This window comes from Thunnus albacares, chromosome 5, assembly GCF_914725855.1.
Source record: "Thunnus albacares chromosome 5, fThuAlb1.1, whole genome shotgun sequence".
NCBI lineage: Eukaryota > Metazoa > Chordata > Actinopteri > Scombriformes > Scombridae > Thunnus > Thunnus albacares.
In genome coordinates this window covers 2,930,909-2,952,693 of record NC_058110.1, presented here as the reverse complement: position 1 = coordinate 2,952,693, position 21,785 = coordinate 2,930,909, and the positions used below count along the sequence as shown (strand labels likewise).

At 37.4% G+C, this 21,785-nt stretch overlaps 1 protein-coding gene across 3 annotated transcripts in view; it reads left to right on the top strand.

Moving 5' to 3' along the window:
- The window catches only part of plod1a (procollagen-lysine, 2-oxoglutarate 5-dioxygenase 1a), a 38,208-nt gene extending 30,110 nt beyond the window's left edge, over window positions 1-8,098 (top strand). The window contains exons 17-20 of one of the 3 annotated variants that reach the window (XM_044351222.1): window positions 144-290; window positions 1,700-1,825; window positions 2,071-2,196; window positions 5,653-8,098. In XM_044351222.1, the coding sequence (XP_044207157.1) occupies window positions 144-290; window positions 1,700-1,825; window positions 2,071-2,196; window positions 5,653-5,808 (555 nt within the window). In that variant the 3' untranslated portion in view covers window positions 5,809-8,098. The remainder of the gene's footprint in view (window positions 1-143; window positions 291-1,699; window positions 1,826-2,070; window positions 2,197-5,652) is intronic. The other 2 variants (XM_044351224.1, XM_044351223.1) reach the window with 2 other exon arrangements.
- Window positions 8,099-21,785: the final 13,687 nt, after the last annotated feature.

Genomic DNA, 21,785 nt, shown 5'->3' with positions numbered 1-21,785 from the left:
AGATTATATGAACCTCAATCACATGTCATCATTGCTTCTTTGTTTTTCAGTATTTGTCATTATTTGAAAAAGAATCTTTCAGTAAGTTTTGCTGATAATGACTTAAGGTTTTCTCTAAACTGATTCATTTTCTTGCTTGTCAGGACAAAAGAATCCAAGGTGGCTATGAGAACGTCCCTACCATCGATATCCACATGAATCAAATAAACTTTGAAAAGAACTGGCAACAATTTTTACTGGAGTACGTAGCACCGATAACAGAGAAAATGTATCCTGGTTACTACACCAAGGTAAGAGTTCAAATCTGAGTTGAGAGGAATTTCAAATGTCTCATACTAACAATTACAGAATCTTAAATTGATGTCCTTGAACATTATCAAGAAGAAACTGTGCTTCCTAAAATGATAATGTTTGCTTTAAAGCTGACTGAATTACAGAAAATATCATTGGTTAATAATATATTGGTTGTAATATGTGATGTTCTTATTTATCCTATTTTGTTTCCAGCTTTGATGCAGAGTGGACGTTGCTGTAGTGCTTTTACTACATTTCACAGAGCTTACCTGTCAGTCTGATAGAGTAGTTAAGTGGGAGGAGTTATTTTGGGTGTCCAGCGTTACAGAAGTCCTGTTTGAATGATGTGGGTGATCATTACTGTCAATTATTAGAACAAAAGTGGGAATGTGTTGAAAAAAAAACTGATATCCTACTCAGAGACGCTTGATTAATAAAATAACTTAAACGTACAGTATTGTAGTTTAACCACTTCTACTATTTGGAGGAATTTAAAGGATAGGTTCGCAGTTTTTCCAAGTCAGTGTTAAGACAGACTTGAAAAATTGTGAACATGAGGTCATTATTAAAAGAAAACACATCCACTCTGCTACTCTGTCGGGTCCAACCGTGACAACTTTTTCTTTGGAATATCTATGAATGAATGTTAGGAATTAGTGGATGTAGCGTTTGTCTTTTCAGTCATGGTGACAATCATGCTCTCGGCGGTGTGTGAAAATTTGTGGATCCCAAGGAATTGCTTTGAAAGGGAGTGAGTATTTCTGGCAGCAGGATGGTGAATGTGGGATTGGGTCAAAATAAATTACAGTGTGTGTGTGTGTGTGTGTGTGTGTGTGTGTGTGTGTGTGTGTGTGTGTTCATGGTAATGAAGGAACATGTCACTCAGTACAACAGTGAGACTCAATGTGTTTTTAATAGTTTTTGGACAGCAACAGAGGTCTACATCAAGATAAATCAGACTTTGATAGATACACAATATTAGTTAGTAGATCCATTTATTGTTGACTTGGCTCTGCAGGGATTTGTTGACAAGAAGAAAAATATAGAATATCATTGAACTTATCTTTTAAGAAAAGAAATTACTTTTATGCTTTTATGACTAACTATATATACTAACTATTTGTATTTTTATAGGGAGAATTTATATGAAAATGCATTGCTTCTTGACATGGTACTGAAATTATATGTTTTATAAAAGCTCAGTTGACTGTCAGAAAATGAATCACTAGCCATTTTGATTACTGATTAGTCATTTATCAAGTTGAAAAATGCCAAACATTTGTAGGACAAAATGATCTTAAACTTTAAAGGCACTGTGAACATATGATGTATGATTTGTCATTAGCGCTGACATGTTACGGACTAACTCAATAATGTATAAGATGATGATGTCTTCTTTCATCAGTGTTCCAATCCCTTGAACTTCGTGGTGAGGTACAAACCTGACGAGCAGCCCCTGCTCGAGCCTCACCATGATGCCTCCACATTCACTATTAACATAGCTCTCAACAGCAAAGGTGTTGACTACCAGGTAAATGAGGAGGACCTGGCAGGTAATAGAGGCTTCAAGACATGATGATGCAGGTGATCTGCACCTTTCTCTCTGCTTCTTCTGCTCCATCTCTGGAAGTGAATGCTAGAGCAGAAACCAAGCTGATGCTTCTCTTTATTGAGCAGGAGCTGTGAGGGCGCACATGTGTTCACACTTTGTTTGGCCAGATGAGCAGTTTCTATGCAAATGCTTGCATGACTCCTTTCTGTCTGTTGTGTTTGCAGGCTCAATTTGACTTGGCCTTTGTAGTTAGATATAAGCCAGACGAGCAGCCGTCTTTGAGGCCACACCATGACGCCTCCACATTCACTATAAACATTGCACTCAATCAAGTGGGCCTTGATTACCAGGTGAGTGTGTTTGGAGGTGAAAATCTGACATTTCCAACTGGTAGCGCATGGTTACTACACTCTAAAAACAGTTCTATTTACCCAAGATACAGTTTAATCCCATTACCCATGCAACTGTTCATATTGTAAAACACATGGCAAACTTAGCTGGTTAGTAAATGGGGATGTCCACCTCAAATCAGAATTTACATTGTGCTGTTGAACTGATTTTGGAAAGCTATGTCAATTGGTATTTTAATAAAAAAAAGTTATGAATCAGAAACGTGTCACTATCCCAATAAAATCACCCTGACTGCTGTCACAGAGTTGGTTGGTTTATTCATTCAAAACTACTGCAATATGTGTAGGTTGTGAAAATGTGTGACTTTGGCACCCCCTGGTGGTAGAATAAACAGGACACTTGTCTCAGTGTCATGTTATATCAAGGAGAGTATGGTTTACAAATTGAAACCAAAAAATTGAAAATAAACAATGCACAATATCATACAAATACAGTGAATTCTACTTTAAGGTGGATATTTCCCTCAAACATACAACACTTGTAACTAAATCATCTCAGGGTGGAGCAATTCTTATTTTTGGGTCAGTAATTTCCTAATAAATTCTTAAGAGTTTCCTTGAAAGAACAATGTACTGGATACTGATAATAGGGAAAATAGGAGAAAGAAACCCGAGTAGATATTCATTCATTATTAATTTATTATCAGAAACTTCATAAATGTTGAACTGTATTCCAGCCAGCAGCGAAATTTTACATTTTTTGCATGTTCATCTGACCTGCTGTACAATGACTTAAAGACTCTACACTTAATGGAAATAACGACTTTGAAGCATACCAGCTAGACAATGTCTTTTTCCGTGTAATTAATAAATTAATATGAAATTACAGAGTTCTTTCCAGGAAACATCCTAGAAAAAATTAGTAGAAATAAACAGAATTAGTAAATAAAGCATTCAATTTCAAATTTTGGGTTCAACATGTTTTTGGGTGTAGAAAGATGTTGGTCCTCAGGGTTCATGAATGTCTGGACAAAACATTTTTAAAGCTTAGGTCAGAACTTTTTTCTGATTTTGACGACTTCTAGTGGAAGTACAAAAAAAATGATACAGAAGACAGCAATGCATGCTATCATCAGAGTTGTTGATTTACTTATGTAACAAGTCCACACATAATATAACATTTCTTAATGAAATTACTGCAAACTAATCACTAATTACCAAGTAACACATAAACAATGTATAGTGGGAGAGATGGGGGTCAATAGAGGCTCATTCTTATCCCTGGGTTCCTTACAGGTTTAATCCATTTCAAAACACCAACTTAAACACATGAACATAGAGTAACTCAAACAACACAGTGTAGCACAAAGATTGACAAAGCATGATGCTTAAATCAGAATCATATCATTGAACATGGAATGCCATCATATTTCTGGCATGTACAGCTACATTACTAGCGTGTCAAACTTTCCATACATGTCATTTCTGTATTTGCGAGTTTGTCTTCTTTGCATGACACATGAACCTAAACCTAAAGCCTTGTTGTTATTGTGGCATCTATGTTGTTTCCCTGCATCTTCAATAAACTGGACTAAACAATCTACAGTATTACTGGTTTATACCACATGGTTTCTTCCTTAGAATTTGTATTTAACAGTTGTTTCGTCTATCATTTCTGAAGCTGGTGTGGTTAAATATTGGTGTGTAGGAAGTCCTATAAGAATTAGTGAGGATTAAATTTTTCATTTCTGAATATTAACATTTTTGAGGTACAATATTTATAATATTTGTTCACTGCTAATTCTGATGATAATACCAGTGGTTTTGCTTGTTAAAGGCCATCAACTAGAAACCACATATACCCTAAATTCTCAAATAAAAGTTGGTATCACAATCATTGAAGGCATGAATAAATAAAGACAGATTACAATCAGTATTTTGTACATTTCACAACCACTCACTACGTTGCTGAGAACACTTCCAATTGCTTCCACTTTGCTGTTTTTTTCCAATCAACGATAAGTTACATAAATGAAAATCAACACTTCCTGCAGGTTTCACCATAAAAGCCCATCACTTCATACAGATGAAGCAGTAAAATTGTGGTGACTGTTGTTGTGTTATAGAGATGGGGTTCCATAGCACTTAATCAAATTCAAACCCACTATGGAATTTCACTTATTAAATCTGAATCCTTTCGAATCTTATTATGTTTACCTTTCAGCATATGTTAATAACTGAAGTGTAAGGCAGCCTAATTAATGTTCACATCCTGAAAATGAGCTGAACAGCACAATACATGAATTTGTTTTAAATGTGTCTGATACATTAAGTTAACAGCTGTAGCCTGCTGTACTTCACCAGTTACTTCCTCCAAATACTGAAGGTCCTGATTCACAACTCTGAAGCTGATAAGAATCAAAATTTAACTGAGAGATTCTTTAAGTGACTTGAGCTGATCAGCTGATCATCATCATGGTAGAGACTAGTGGAGACAAAAGCACAACCACTGACATATAAGGTTACGTTTTGTGACACACAACCCTGCGAAGGTGCACCACTATCCCTGATTTGGTCTGAATACAGCCTTAGCTCCTGTCTCTATAAGGGCCCCCTCCAGATGAGCCCACGCTGTTCTGATGGGCTAGCTTAATGAAAGCCTGCTGAGGGGCAGCCGCATCAGAGTCATGTTAAGTTGCTGCTGATGCAAACCCAACATTTCCTGCTTTACTGCTTCATATTAAAAGCTTTTAAATGAGTAAATAACAGGAGACTTTTATTGTGAAGAATGTGTAGGAAATGAAACCAAATTAGCTAATGAGCTTCATTAGCAGTGCTAAAAAATGGTCGAAACAACAACATGTGGAGATATTTGGAGCTATTTGTTCAGTGGATCAGTTAGAAATAATACAGAGAGGAATAGTACAAGCAGAAACAGCCACAGTGAGATGTTTGATGAAGAGCTGCTGTGCTGTCTAATGGAAAAACACTTACAGCTTGCCAGCTCAACTTGAGTCATGGCTCGGCGTGACTACCCCAAAAACAATGGAAAAATGCCATAATGTTAGCGGAGCGAAGCAGTGAACAGATAATAATATAAAGAAATCGGTCATGAGCTGACATCAGCTCAGGCTGAAAGTTAAAAAAACGGAAACCGAGCGTTCAGACTAGTCTGAAGCCAGTGTTTTTTGCTCACAGGGGTTACTTCTATATGTTTACCTCATTGTTTGACACTTTAGCAACTTTTAATATGAACATTCAATAATGTAACATTATATATATGACTGACAGTAAGGAAAAGCATCATAGGTCCTCTAAGTTCTTAGAGCCATGCTGGGATCAATTCATTACAAACATGCTATAAAAGTGGGAAATTATTTAAAAATGGCTAAAACAAGCAAAACCATGTGGTCCTGTACGCATCAAATGTTAATATGAGTTGTGTTGCTACTGCAGGGTGGTGGATGCAGGTTCCTCCGCTACGACTGCTCCATTCAGGCTCCTCGTAAAGGCTGGGCCCTCATGCACCCGGGACGCCTCACCCACTACCACGAAGGCCTGCCAACCACCGGTGGTGTCCGGTACATTGCAGTGTCATTTGTGGATCCCTGAACTCCCTAGCAACGGCACACACCTCACTGGATAGTCCAGACCAAACAGGACACACACTGATAGCATATCCTTCAGATATGTGCAAAAGCATCACAGCTGGACAGGTAGTATTCCAAGTTACATGGTGATGTCTGGGTGACTGTGCACCAACACACTTATACCATCTCATAGCTGTGTTTTTTTTGCAATTCACTGATTTTGTTTATTATACTTGAGATCTTGAAAGAAAGGTTCTGTATGTAGAATTGTGAGGCAATTTACATGTATTAATGTTTTTTATTGCCAATGAGTGAATGGGTAGTGATGTAACGTAAAAAAAATGAGACCCTCCCTGACTTTCTCGGTTGTCTGTAACAGCCTGTGGACTGATTTCTGTGAAGGATCCAGGCCAGATTTTCTGCAAAAATCCAACGGAAGTGACATTTTTGTGAGCTCCTGAGTGCCATGCCTCTCTCCCGCTAACGTCAACAAACAACCAGCATAACTACACGACAATGCAACCAAAACGGTGCTATCCGACTAGAAACACCCTGCAGATATTAGCTCTCCAGCTAATGAAACAGCTAGCTGCCCCCATTGACCACAACACATTTCACAACATAGCCACATATGTCACTAATGAGAAGGAATTTCAGATTCCTACATACAGAACCTTTAAAGGAAGGGTTCACAGTTGTTCAAATCTGTCTTAAAAGAGGTACCCAAATGATCATAGAAACAGTTCATCTTGCCATAATCATTCCTCCTGTTCATACTGACCATTAGATCCCTTCATAATGCACTTACAGTGTAAGTGATGGGGGCCAAAATCCACAGTCCTCCTCCTGTGCAGAAATGTATTTTAAATTCAGTTATAGTTAAAGCTAATATGAAGTTTAGCTGTCCAAATGAATTAAATCAAGTGAAAATCTTCAAAAGTTGTTTTTACTACGAATTTCCCTCTCTTTTTGTATCCATCCACTTTTGGAAGACATCTTTATGGTCAATATGAACAGGAGGCTTGATTACAGCAAGGAAAGCTTGTTTCATTGGTCATTTGGGCTCCTGACTGTTGTTTTAGGACAGACTTGAAAAATTGTGAACCCGTCCTTTAATGATACAAAATGGGATTTACTCTCATCAACTTGTTTCAAAACAAACAGACGTTGGAACACTTGATCAGAAAATAGTCCAGATACTGATTTTACTCATCACGCATGTCTTTTCCTTTGTTCTTAAAGAAAGCGGACATGTTACTTCTATTGGAACAATGGAACAAACGTTGTAGTCTTCCTGATGTGAATATGTTGCAACACAAGATATTCACATTAGTCAGTCCTCCATGCAACAACATTCAGGCCATTTACGAGCTGACATTGATCCAAGGGCATTCCACAGATCTTGCACATTACATTGATCATGAGGTGTGGGCTACTACTCAGCCTGTGCAGATAACCTCTGATACATGTTCCATACTGGGAGTGGAGCACACCAGACAAGGGCAGTATCAGAAGAGGCTATGGTGTTTTTGGAGCTTAACTCATATTAGAGACTAAATATGTAAGACTCATGTTAATATACACCACTAAAGCACTGTAAATGACCTGATGCAGGCCTGAAGGTTTGTCCTGCTCTGTTATCTAATCTTAAGGTCTTGTCTTGAACAGACACTGTCTATATTTGTCTATATTTGGTTTAGAAGACCTTTATTTCACTTTTTTGCGTGTGTTGCATATTACTTCAATGTGTTCAAACTAATTGCCGCAAATCAAACTTGACATCAGGCAGCAAATTATGTAGCATTTGACATTTTCTTTACCAATATAATTTTTCTTTAGCCTTCCAGCTACACTCTCAGTTGAGAAAGTACTGTTTTCATCATCATTACATGTAGAGCCACTCTAGCACCCTGCTCGGTCAGTTTGAAGTCTCCTGTTTGGTCTGGACTGTGTAGTGTGGATCAGAAATCCAGTTGATCTTTTTGTGCCTTGAGCTGAACTTCTCTCAGGAAATCACCAGTTCAGCTTAGATATTTCAGTCATGTTTTTGAAAAAGTTTTATATTGTTGCGTTTTTTTTCTGTATCCAAAGCAGTTTTTTTTCTAATTCCCTCTTGAACTGAGACACTCCAAAGCCTCTCTTATTTATTTTTTGTACATTTTTTTTTTGATAACACACATTGGAATCAGAGCTCACTTTTTCATCTGATATTTGTCAGCTCACTTAATAAAAGTGTAACATACTCAAACATTTCTTGCTGTTACAAACTATTGCTGTGCTTCAACGCAACTTGAATAAAACAGTGAACCAACCGAAGTGTGTCTGTGACTAACATATACTCTCCCTGCCATGTGACAGAAGCATCAAACTCCAACTGATGAACTGAAATCTGTATCTGAATTAAACAGAATGCGTCAAGAAGAACCCGTTTATCTAGATGTTTTAACAGTTGGGATAAGCATCAGAGAGCTAAATCAGCACTGACAAGGTTCATCTCTGTGGTCAATGCGGCATCATGACATGCTATTTTACAAGTATACGTGCTAACACTTTGAATTCCAGCAGTCATGAGTGAACATACTTCCCTACAATGTTTAATTTACAGTTCAAACCAGTAATGGATGGAGCCAAAAAGAATCCACTCTTGAACATCTGTTTACATCTGGAACCACTGCAGCTGACAATACAAATTAAACAGACATCCGTGTAAAATGTTGTGTTGTGAAGTTGAAGTGGCATCATCTGGATTCAAGTTATCAATGTCTGTTTCCCCAAAGCATCTTAAATTGATGATAACCTGCAGCAGAACAACAACAACAACAATAGATACATGACTAGCAACAACAAACAGCAGTAACAGCTGGAGAAGGACATCCTCATGGCCACAGGCCAGAGCCTGTTCCTTGGGGTTTCCTGCGAATGAGAAAGCACAAAGAACTCCGGGGAAGAAGTCAAGTTAATAACATGCAGTAATGGTATATGAATACATACAGATGGAGAGGAGGAGAGAGGAGCTCAGTGTATGTTATAACGTCCGTTGTGGTGGTCATCTTGTTTGTTAGTTAAGAGAACTTTGTGGCTGCTGCTCTCTCCAGCCTCCCCGGCGGCGTCCTGCTGGTGCTGCGTTCCTCAGTACAAATCAACAGTTCTTAACAGTCCTTCAGGGCTGCTACAACAAGCTAACTGTTGGGTTGGCTTCTGGAAGCAGCTATCTACTGCTCGATAAAAGAAGTGAAATGTTATTTATCTATATTTTACTGGTCTTCTTCTCTTACCAGTTCGTCACACTCACATACATTAATAGAGAATTGAAGATGAAATCTGGAAACTATCATTGGATCGACGCAATGTCAATATTGCATTCTGGTTGTTGATTGGTTAGGGAGGACGTCCTCCCTTGGCGCATCATTTTAATCAACCCTTTTAATCTTCTTTCCACCCAGCCTTCAAAGTGTTTTGTTTCACTGATAAGGAAAAAATAAAAATAAAAACGGTGACCAGGATAACACATAATATTAACCCTAACCCTATATTAAGAAAAAGACAAACAGTATGTAAGAGACATAAATGCTATATTGTAGAAACAAGCAGGCATCACAGTTATTAAATTTAATGCTTTTTTTAAAAGACAATTTTAACAAAAATTAAAACTTGTCTTTGGACAAATCATCTCATTCTAAATATTATAAGTAATAAGATATTATATTACATGAAATTTTAGCTGACTGTCATACAAGTAATTGTGAGTAACAATTTTATTATCTTTTTTTGGCTCATTTTAAGACATAAACTCTCACTCTGCTGCACATTTAAAATAGCCTGTTCTAAAATTATAGTGTGGGCTTATCTAACATAATAAAAAAGCCATCAATATAGTAACCCTAATCCCAATCCAGATAAGTCCTTTATATATATACATGTAAATACTGTAGAAAACATTTAAAAGAACAATGTTTGCTTAACTAAGATAACCGAAAATATATTACAGTATATGGATTGTTACACTTGCATTCAAGGTAGACCTGAAGTGTCTGAAAGTCGTGTCATGTCATTTTTTTGTTGTACCTTTTGTGGCTGCCTGGACCATTACTGAATAGTTGCACTGCCTCCTCAGGGGTCACATCCTGTACCTCTACAATTGCAGGTGTCATGGCCTGTCAAGTAGAATGAAAGAAAAAATTAAGTTCTTATAAACAGTACAATAGAGTTTCAACTTTTTACTTTATGTACGTGTGGCAAGACTACGAGGTTTAGATTTACTTTTTGTTAAAGTGTCTGACAACGCCACCTAGGGGAATTTCACCCCCAGGAAATCTATTAGAGGGGACCACCACTCTAACACTGACAAGAAGGTCACACAGGTAAGAGCGACACAAGAGACTGACGTGATTAAAAAAAAATGATACAAAAGAAAGTTTATTAACTCTTTAAAATTTCAAACCTTGATGATGACCATGATGCAAATGAATAATATAATAATAAGTGGCAAAATATTGCACAATCCTTAAGGGCCCCCTTAATGGTTTGGTAAAGTTTGCTGATTAAGTGCAGACACTAGGCACAGGGCTGAGGGCTCACCAGGCAGAGAGGACTAACTGAGGGGAAGGGTCCTGATGCTACACACCACACGTGAAAAATCACACACCGTTGACTGACACCCATGTGCACTACTATACAGGAAGTGAAGGGACCGCCACCGCAGGGATCAGTCAGCCACTCGCCACACCGGCCCAACAGCTCCTGTCCAAAGAAAAGAGGCAAACTGTTAGTCAAGGCAAAGGGGCACAAAATGTAATAATAAAAAAAACTGCCCTGACACCACACTATGCAGGGCCCAGAAGGTCACCACCAAGGTTAATTGTGCTTTTAGTAACACTCACACACACACATGCACACAGTTAACCCAATGAACTAAAAAGAAAAAAACAAAATTACAAAAAATAACTAAATAACTAAACACAAATTCCACAGAAAATAACAATGAATGATCACAAAATCTATAAACAACAATGAATATCTAATTACAATACAAAAAAAAACCAATAATTAACCAAAGATTGATAGGTTAGCTGGTGAGGATCAGTTTTCCTGGTGCAGCTTTAAATCCTACACTATGTTAATTTCCTTTACACATGCTGTGATAACAACCTCAAATCTCGTCCAGGGGAATCTACTCCAGGCGTGCAAGGCAGCTGGCACGCACACTCACACAAGGATCTGTTTAAAAGCCAAAATAAACAAAAAAACAAAAAACACAGCCACGCCAAACCACACTGCCGATGCGAAACTCAGGCTCCAGGAAGAGGTAGGAGAACACACATCCGGGAAGCATAGCCCTCCCCCAGATATAGTTTGACACGGCACTGCCCATTTATCAAGGTGGAATAGAATAATTGCTCCCAGCCCAGTGGCATACAATGGGCGGGAAGCAAAGGAGGGAGCCTACACTGCTATTCACACTGGTCCAATATACACACAAACAAGATGAGTGGAGACGTGGAGCTGTGCCATCCCACCACATACTGTATCAATACTCTTTACAATTGTGACAAGGAAAGACAGATCAGTACAACATTTGGTGTCTCTTTAAAAATAGCAGCACATCTTAAAATATTATGCAGAACCTCTGGACAATCCAAAATTTTTACATGTTCCATCACTTCAGGGTGTCTACAGGTATCAGAGATTCAACAAAATTTTAAACTGACATTTGGACAAATCATATTTTTCTTTATTAAAAAGCAACAGTTCAGTTTAAAGCTAAGTAGTATACATTTGGTCCAGTGCAGAGTTAAAGGACCAATGTGTAAGATTTAGTGCCATCTAGTGGAATGCACTTGGCAGAAATAGAATACAATATTCATAAGTATGTTTTAATTAGTGTATATTCACTTGAAAATAAGAATTGTTGTGTTTTGTTACCTTAGAATGAGCCCTTCATAGCTACACAGGGAATGAGTCCCCTGCCATGTTGCACTGCCATATTTCTACAGTAGACCAAAATGGACAAACCAAACACTGGCTAAACTAAATGATTTTATGAACTGTTTTTGTAAGTTTCGTATGTGTAACAAGTTTACTTTAGGTGGTACTGTAATAATTCATCCTATTAATTATTTTTCCTAGAACCTGGGACAGGTAAATATAAAGATTGTCTTGAATTTTGCTCCACAGGTACGTATGACAGATAAGTAGAATGGGTTGGGTTAATCTAGGTATAGGTATTTGTTTTTTACAACAGGTGCAGGCAAGTATAAAGGCTAATATTAGGTTCAGTGGTGGTAAGCCTTTAACATCAGAAATGATGACTTTGATGCAGAAGAACTTGACCGATTTAAAAAAAAAAAAAGTAGATGAATAAATTAAATTAGCTAACATGTTTATGTTGCAATTAAGACCTCATATATTCAAATTTAAGATTATTTAATGACTTTTAAGGCCTAATATTTATAAAATTAAATTTAATTCGATTTACTTTTTAAGGACCTGCAGACACCTTGAACTGAGCTGTAATACTTAAAAAGAACAAGTCAAGGTACTTAAAGAAGCAGTTACCAAAAATGACATTTTTGCCACACACCACTAGTGCAATTTATCCATCCAGATAGTTTCTGTGTGACTTGGCCAGGTTTCCAGTCTGTCTCCCTTCACCTCACCATGGTGAAGCTGGATGGGAATTCTTTTGTGGAGCTCAAGCTGTCAAAATTTAAACAGTGAGCTATATCTATCCACCCGAGAGGGAGAGACATTTTGCCATTGTTCTTGGGCAGGAGATAGTTCTTAAAGAAGCTCTTCATCTGTGACGGCTGTGGAAGATGCTGGGTATGTGTGTCATTGTGTTTGAATAGAGCTGTCGCTGAGTTTTCCACTTTCAATACTTTGGTGGTTGAAGCTCCACAAAGGAATACCTGTCCAGTCCCATTGTACTGAGATGAAGGGAGCTGGGTTGGAAACATCACCAAATCACACAAAAACAATCTGGATGGACCGATTAAACTAGTGGTAAGTGGGAAAAAAATCTTGTATTTTGCAGTCCCTTTAAAATGGAAATAACTGACAGTCCATCTACAGAAACACTTAAGCTACTCACTTCAGGACTCAACGCATTGAGGATGAACTCAATCCTGTTTTAAATAGGGTAATTTGTTGGGGTGGTGTCCATGATAGTGAACAAGTACGTCCACAATGCCTTGAGATGCTCTCTCCATCCTCAAAATAAAGAGGAGCCTTGAATTTGGAGTCACCAAGAAACCTCTCCAACCACTTGGATAGCTCTTCACTAGTGAGGACAGTAAACGATGGAAGTGCACATAAATGCATTTCACAGCACTTTGTCTTTGTAACTGTCAACTGTACAATAGTAGTGGAAACATGAGCCTTACACCTAAAATATTAATAACAATCATTATTATTATTTCTGCTTCTTTGTTAAATGTCATTTAAGTGACTGTATGTAAGCCAAAGACACACTGCGCTATCAGCATTCTTGGGAGATGCTGAAAGCCCTGCCACTGAAATCTAACTCTAAGAAGTTTTTCATCCAGACATAACAGTGAATGAACAAAATCTTTATCACTCAATCATTACTATTGATAAAATTCATGACTTCATGCTGAAGCTAGCCAGCTACCTGAAGTTATAGCTGGTTCCCAGGGCATTAGAAAAGATAGGCTGACATAATTCATTGAAGGTAACTAGCTAAAGTTAGCTTAATAACATTAAAACTCAAATTAGCTGATGCCTCCTTCGGTATAACGAAGTCACCAACAAATAGTAGATGTAAAGTTAAAATATAATTTCAGAGCACTGCATTTCAAAATAATACTGTCTTACCATTTGCTTAACTGCCATTCTGCTGTTTTCATCTGTCGTTTAAATGCGTGCATGCATATGTCTAAAACTGTGGGTCTGGAACTGCAGTGTCTAGAACTGGGGAAGCAGCAAGAAGGTCTATCTGTGGACTTGCAGTATCTACACAACACATACACTTTACTATGTGACACACCCACTTGGTTACGTTCAGGCATGAGCAGTGAAATGGTGAAAGCAGTGAAATGCACTGGGACGAGGGGAGTACATTTCTCTTCGTTTGATAATGTTAAAAGTAGAGTAGGCTTTACTGTCAGTTTCCTGACTTATTTTTAAAAAGACAAGAGGAAAAGAGAGCACAAGTGAGCTGGGAACACGAGCAAACGAAAGAGAGAGAAAGAGAGAGAGTAGCGGGGGTCTAGAGAGTGAATAAAGAGAGCAAGCAGCAGTGGCGAGAACAAAGCCAGTGTTATTTTCTCATTATTTCACGGCAGTTACGTTCTAACGCATAAATAAACATGTCCACACCCCTGCACACCTCTGCACAACCCTGTGGGAAAGTGCTGCATTGCCGGATTTGGTGTGAATGCAGCCTGATGGCCCTTTCAGACACAAGGCAACTTGAGTTGCGTTCGCCTTTGGGTTCAGTGCATATCTGACCAGGTGGCCGGGGGAACACTTTGTAAAGGTATACAACAAACCTAGGCTGTGTTTATCATAAAGGCTAAACACTACTTACAAGCTGCTTGACTGTTAAAACACACCTGATATGCCTACTTGATAATTGCTGATATGGCTTTCCTTCCAAAGTCTTAATACAAGTGTAAACTTGTGTTGTACAATTCAGGGAATTCAGACACACACAATTTTGCCTTCCGTGCCTAGCTGGCTTCCTCATTTACGCCATTGGAAATAATGGGTTTCAGAGCGCAGTGACACCGTTGTCACATTGTGTCTGAAAGCGCCTTAAGGCTGCTGCCACTATTTGAGCTTGCTGTCTTGCACAATATTCCCCACACTACAAGCACATGGATTCTTAAACCAATGACACAAGCAGAGCATTTCCAGTGTAGGGGAGAACAGGGTAAACAGAGTCAGTGGGTAAAATGAGTCACCCCCTTTATCTAGGTAACCATAAACAAAAGTAATTATGTGACCACAAATTAAGAAAGTATAGTTCACATTACTCAATCCATCTTGGACTCAAGCACATGGAGAGAGTGGTCAGCAACACAGAGCAAAAAAAAAGATTTTTGTCATGCCAAGTGTATTCATCATGTTACTTAAGTTGTCAGTCTTGTATCTTAATTAAAATAGATAAGATTTGGACATTATTACATGTTAATTTAAGTCAGTGTAAGCTACAAAACAAGGTCATAAACTTAGCATAACTGTGGATCTGAGTCACTGTATGAAACAGTTGTGTGAAAAATGGAGGTTGTGGGGTAAAACGTGCCGGTGATGTTGGGGCAAGTTGAGTCAACGGCTCAGTTTACCCCCCCAAATTTTTTTCTGATATTCTAGAGACTAGAGACACTGTAACATGTTAATGTTTGACAGGTGACAAATTAAAGGAAAAGCCAACATAAAGTGTCTTAGTAAGGTGTTGGCCCACCACATGCCGCCAGAACAGCTTCAATGTGCCTTGGCCTTGATTCTACAGTCTCTGAACTCTTCTGGAGGGATGAACACCATTCTTCATAAAGATATTCCCTCGTTTGGTGTACAGTGTTTAAATTGATGGCATTAATAAAGTTCAAAATTATTTTTAATTTTATAATGAATTTGTTTGATTTTGTGTAATTTTTATATCAGTATTTAATGGTAACACTATTTCCCATAGAGCACTCAATTTACCCCATCCCCATGCTCATTTTACCCCTACCTTGGGGCAAGTTGTGCCATAGGACTGGCTTTTTTGATGGCTCATTGTTTTAAAACCATAATAATTAGATAACTTGTTTTAATTTCCATGGGTACACAACAACCTGAGGCATATATAGTAACTATTATTTGAAACAAATACACTTTCATTTTGCAGTAAAATCATCAAATGTAAAAAGTAGCTCATGTTACCTTGTTCTCATCTACAGTGTAACTCTGTTCAGTTTCAGTGAAATAAGCCATATTTTCTTGTCTCATTAATGCAACAAGAAAAAAGAAACTCAGCATTCAAACTCACACAGTCATACAGAGGGTGTAGTGTGTACTTTTTAGAATTCTATATTGTAATGCACTCCCCCTTCTGGTCATACTGTGCACCTCCTCTAATTCTAATGTGTATGTAATGGGCATGCCTGGCCTACAGCGGTCTTACATCTGGCTGGATGTACATGTGTTAACTTAAGTTAAAATATATACTAAACTTTTAGTACTAATACTAAAAATATAAACTAAACCAACTCTCCAGGGGACCGCAGCTCTTTCATATGGCGCAGCAGTTAGACAGGCAGGGAACATGGCAGCAAGGTTGGAGAGCGGCGGTGACTTGCGCTTTCAAAGCCCAAGCCCTAACTAACTAAAGGAGGCAGCAGACCTCCCCTCCTGACACAGGAACTCACTAACCCCATATCGTATCTAGCTTTCTCACTGGCAGCCAATAATGTAATAACTACTGTTAATGTAATAACTGCCAGTAATGTAATAATTTTTCCATTCTTAATGTAATAAAAGTTGATAATGTAATAACTTGTCCATAATGTAATAAAATTTCTAAACCAATAACGTAATAACTTTTTGTGCATAATGTAATAAGTTATTACATTATTGGCTGGTTATTAAATTATTAGCTGAGTTTTTTAAAAAAAATCATAAAAAATATAATAACTGGAGATAATAATTTAATAATATACGTATGTCACTTTCATTTATTGACTATGAAGTGTCACACTTCCATGACACTTAGCCTTACTGTTGCCTCTTTCAAATAGCTGCTCAAAAACCTCCACACACATACACACAAACATACCTACTCTCTCTCTAGGAATTGTGAACATATATTTGTTTGTGTCATGTTAGCTTGCCTGGTGCCACTTTCCAGTTTTTGAGTAAAACTGAATCGACACACATCAATTCCATACAAACTTGAATGTCTCCTAAAACCCAGAGTAAACTGCATGTTTTTTGCCAAAAACTGCATGGGATTAGCATAAAATTGGCATATCTGTAAAGGGGAAACTCGTGGGTACCCATAGAACCCAGTTTCATTCAGATACCTTGAGGTGAGAGGTCAAGGGACCTTTGAAAATCTGAATCATCTAAATAAACTGCATTTTCTAAATTAAATTAACTCACTCATTACCTTTTAACATGTGTGATAAAGAAGACAGAAGTTTGCAAAGGAAGAAAGCCTAATGTCAGAGTAACATGACAGGATAACTTGTCAATCAACAGCCATCTAGTGGTCAGTTATGGGGACTGCCAAAGAAAACACATGTCTTCAACAATGAACTTTAGATATCATTTGGTTCAGTTGTAGACTCTTTGTCGAGCTTGTCATGACTGTATTCAAATAGCCAGGGATGTAAATAGGGCAAGGATTCTGATTTGGTAATACATTTTCATCCAACTTTTCAGGAGTCAGGTTTTTGGATATACATATATGGAGAGAGTACTGAATAGCTACAATTGAAGCCTCACCATCATACTTCAATTTTTCATATTCATCCAGGAAAGGTAAAAAAGGTGGAGGTACAGCAACCATCCTTTCAGCATCACTTGGTTTTAAAGACATTACATTTGATGATTACACATCTTTTGAACATCACATCATTCTTTTATTTCAGACTTTTCAGGATTACTGTCGATTATCCACTCCAACTACGAAAAAAATATTATTTTAGGTGATTTTAACTTTCATATGGACAATTAATCAGGCTCCTTTGCTTCAAAATTTTTAACTTGCTTAACTGTATGAATTTTACTCAAAATGTTACTCACCCTACTTATAAAAGAGGCCACATTTTAGACCTTGTAATAATCCATTGCCTATCTGCTAATATCTTTTCAGTTGTGGATGTAGGCCTGTCAGATCACTTCTGTGTCTTTTTTACTGTCAATGGTTTTGTACAACAGGATATTCCAAAACGAACCATCAGGGAATGCTATCTTAGTACTGAAGTGGCTACAAATTTTATTGATCTTTTAAGTGACATTCCTGCAGACATTTTACCCTCCTCTTGTGATTTTATTGTTGATAGTTTTAACAATAAACTAAGGTCAACCCTCGACACAGTAGCCCCTCTAAGGCTGAAAAAGATCACCACGAATCCAACACCTCCCTGGAGAAACAAAGAAATTAAGCAATTAAAAAGGAACTGTTGCACAGAAGAGAGAAGATGGAGAAAGAATAACAGTTAATTACCTAATTTTTCATGAACAGCTGACTATTTACAATGAGGCAATCAAACAGGCAAGACAAGCTCACTTTTCAAAATTAATAACCAACAACCAGAACAACCAGAACAAAGATTCTCTTCTCAACCACTGACCGTCTAATTAACCCTGTTTTTATGTAGTCTGTCAGTATGTCTTCCAACTACAAATGTGAAGATTTTGTAGCCCACTTCAGAAGTAAAATAGACCTTATTAGATCAAATCTACCTCAATTTCAGCATATGCATTTTAACACTCCAGAACCTTTATTTTTACATGAGGAATTTGTAAAACCAGCAGCCTGCTTTTTACATCACATTTCCATAGCCTTTTTAAAAACATTTTATAGCTTTTTTAATGAAGATTTACTTATCATTGTTAATTATTCTCTTCAGATGGGTGTTTTCCCTACTGTTGTTCAGATAGTTAAACCTCTTCTGAAGAGGAGCAACTTGGATGCTTGGATAACTACAGACCGTTATCCAATCTACCATTTAAATTTTTAGAGAAGCTTGTTTTTAACCAGTTAAATGAGTTTATGAACTCTCACAATATTCTTGAAAAATATCAATCTGGTTTAGGACCGATCATAGAACCGAGACAGCACTAGTTATGATTGTAAATGACCTCAGGTCCAATATGGATATGAAAAATCCCTCCATATTAGTATTACTTGACTTAAGTGCAGCCTTTGAAACAGTAGATCACTCTATTCTTTTAGATAGACTTCACAATTTAATTGGCCTCTCTGGTACTGTTTTTAAACAGTTTATCTTACTGATAGAGAATTTTAGTAAGCATTGATGAATTTTCATCTAAAAGCTATAAAATGAATTGTGGTGTTCCACAAGGGTCAATTTTAGGTCCTACTTTTTTAATCTATACATGCTACCACTTGGAAACATCGTCAGGAGGCATGGCGTCAATTTCCATAGCTATGCTGATGACACACACCTTTACATCGCCGTGTCTCCTAATGACACAAGGACAATCAATGCCCTTTTTAACTGTATTCAAGATATGAAATTATGGATGGCAGAGGATTTTTTACAGCTCAACCAGGACGAAACTAAAGTCTTGGTCATTGGTACTGAAGCTCAGAGAGAGGAACTCAATGTGAAACTGCAAGCACTGACATTAAAGCCCTGTCAGCAGGTGAAAACCTCAGGAGTCATCTTTGACTCAGATCTCAGTTTTGAAAATGGCATGGCCATTTTCAAAGCCAGTACTTTGTAGTCACTATTGAGTAAACACATAGGGTGCCAGTTGTCTATCAAATGCAAATCTTTTTGGGATTTAGGAATGAGGGTGATAAGGCCTTGTGTTACTGTAGGTGGTAATACTCCAAGTTCAATACTTTGAAAAAAGACATTAAAAAGAAAGGGGGCCAGTTCATCAGAAAATTTCTTATAAACTACTGTATTGAGTCTGTCATTGCCCAGAGAGGCTTAGAATGAGAACTCAGAACTTCATCATGAGTTATTGTGCTGTCACAAATGCTTTATAATCTTAAGAAATTAGTTTAGATTTTAGTTTAGAAATTGAGATGTTTTTTTCTTCTGAAAATTTTGAAGTATAAAGTTTTCTGTAAAATTGAACAAAAGGGAGCTACCACTTTGTGATCATTAACAAGATTACCATTCATTTTTAAAGCATCTATGGATGATTTTTGCAGTTTGGCTTTTTCTAAACAAAAGAAGTAAGTTGAGTTTTGTTCACCTTTCTCCATCCATTTTATTCTCGACTTCACAAAAGCCCCTTGGGCCTTCTGTCTATAGATGTCATCTAACTTGTTTTGGCATTCACTAAGCTGCAGAAACTCTTCCTCAGAGAGGTTTTCATTAACCTTGTAAGATAAAGATGCAATTTGAGACATCAGCCTATCTTCTTCACATTTTCTTTGTTTTACTAAATTGCTGCCATAGGATCTCATATATTTGCCAATTTCAAATTTTAGGACCTCCCAATGCTGACCAAATGACTTTTGTCTACAGGCTTCTTCCCAATGAGTCTTGATTAAATAGGTCATATCATTTAAGACATTGTTATGTGAAAGAAGATTATTATTAAGTTTCCAACATAAGGCTCTAGAGATATGCAAAATAGAAGAAAATGTAATGTTTAAAGTAACTAGACCTTATGGTCAGAAAAGGGGGCTGCATAGATACTAATGTTTATATTGTCCAAATCAAATTTTCATGAGACAAGCCAATAATCCAGTCGGGACTGTCTGGAAAGGTCTTTGGAGTTCCAAGTGTATATTTTAGATGTAGGGAATTTTTCTCTCCATGTGTCAAAGAGATTGAATTTTTCCATGAGATCTTCAAGATTAGAATTAGTTAAGAAATGTCTTTGATGGAAATCGATCTAAGTTATTGTTTAATACAACATTAAAGTCTCCACCAAAAATAAAAAAAAGAATTAGGGTACTTATTCAACCAGAGCTTTGTTTTTTCTTCCAGTATGTCAAACAAAATATCATGTTCAGAACAAGGGTTGTAATCACTGTTTTGAAAAATAGAGCACCATAATAATAAAGTGTCCATGTAGGTCACTGCAATGATCTCTACTAACAGTTAACGCCTTGTAACACGTTTCACAGCCAGCATAGTGCAGACAGAGAGTGGTGCAGCACTGAGGTCAAAACTGCGACCTCTTAAAGTGACAGTACAGGTATCAATGCTTCAGTTAGTAGGCTACAAAACACACCTTGAACATGAACAAAACAAAGGTTCTTCAATATTTATCAGGATTTAGTGAAGTTTCAAACATAAAAATAATGATATAATTTCAAACCAGTCACATTCACGCATCCTGAGCCAGAGGAGAGGTCCACTGTGCTAAAGAGGCAGTTGCCACCATGAGCAGCCAAACAGTCAGACTGGTGTGGGAAGGGATGTATTATGTACTGGTTTCCTGGAGGTGCAGGCTACCTGGTCCAGTGTGACTGGTAAAACCTCTATAGAGGAGGCAAGAACACTTCCTTTTGTTAAGTTATGTTGGTATTCATTTTGGGGCCACATTTATCTGAAAAACAAAAACAAAAATATATTTAAATGTTGCTCTGCTAATATTTGAATAATATTATTGACTGCTTCAAATAGAGTCTTTCTGGGGGTCCTAACAGGTTGTCCAGGAGCTGCACTGGTACAAACTGCTTCCAGGAAATTGCCACAGCCTTACACATGAATCTGACACTGACAAAAACTCTCAATTTATTTTATCAGACTTTTTATGTTGGATTTATTACAATAATATTGAACTTATTTCAATGTTTCACATTTCATTTCATCTCTATAATTCACACTCTCGCACTTACATTCCCTACTGCACATCCAGCTGTTAAAGGTTCAGGATCCTTTCCTGAGGATTCTTGCATTTTCTCCTTTTTGGTCGAGCAAATTTTCCCTTGTCTTAGAGAACTTGAGTTGACTCTGGAACTGTTACTGTAGTGTTGCTGTAAAGCTCATTAAAACATTATATGTGATATTTACATATACAAATAAACTTGACTTGAGACAGCAGCCTCAAAGTGACTGAGGGAAGGCAGGGTTTCATACATCAACCCCCATTTGGCTCAACTGCTAACGGAAGCAGACTCAGACTTGAATATACAGTATAAACATTTGTTTAATATGTGTCAAATTTCAAGCTAGACTAACTGGTTTAAACAGCAGATGAACAGGTTCAACCACAAAGCAGATAAACACATGCACACACTCATGTTGTGTTGTCTGCGTCGCTGTGCTTTGGTTGTACATTGAAAGAGGAAATCCCTGCCTGAGACTGAAGTCCGTCAACTGCCTTTCAGCAAGT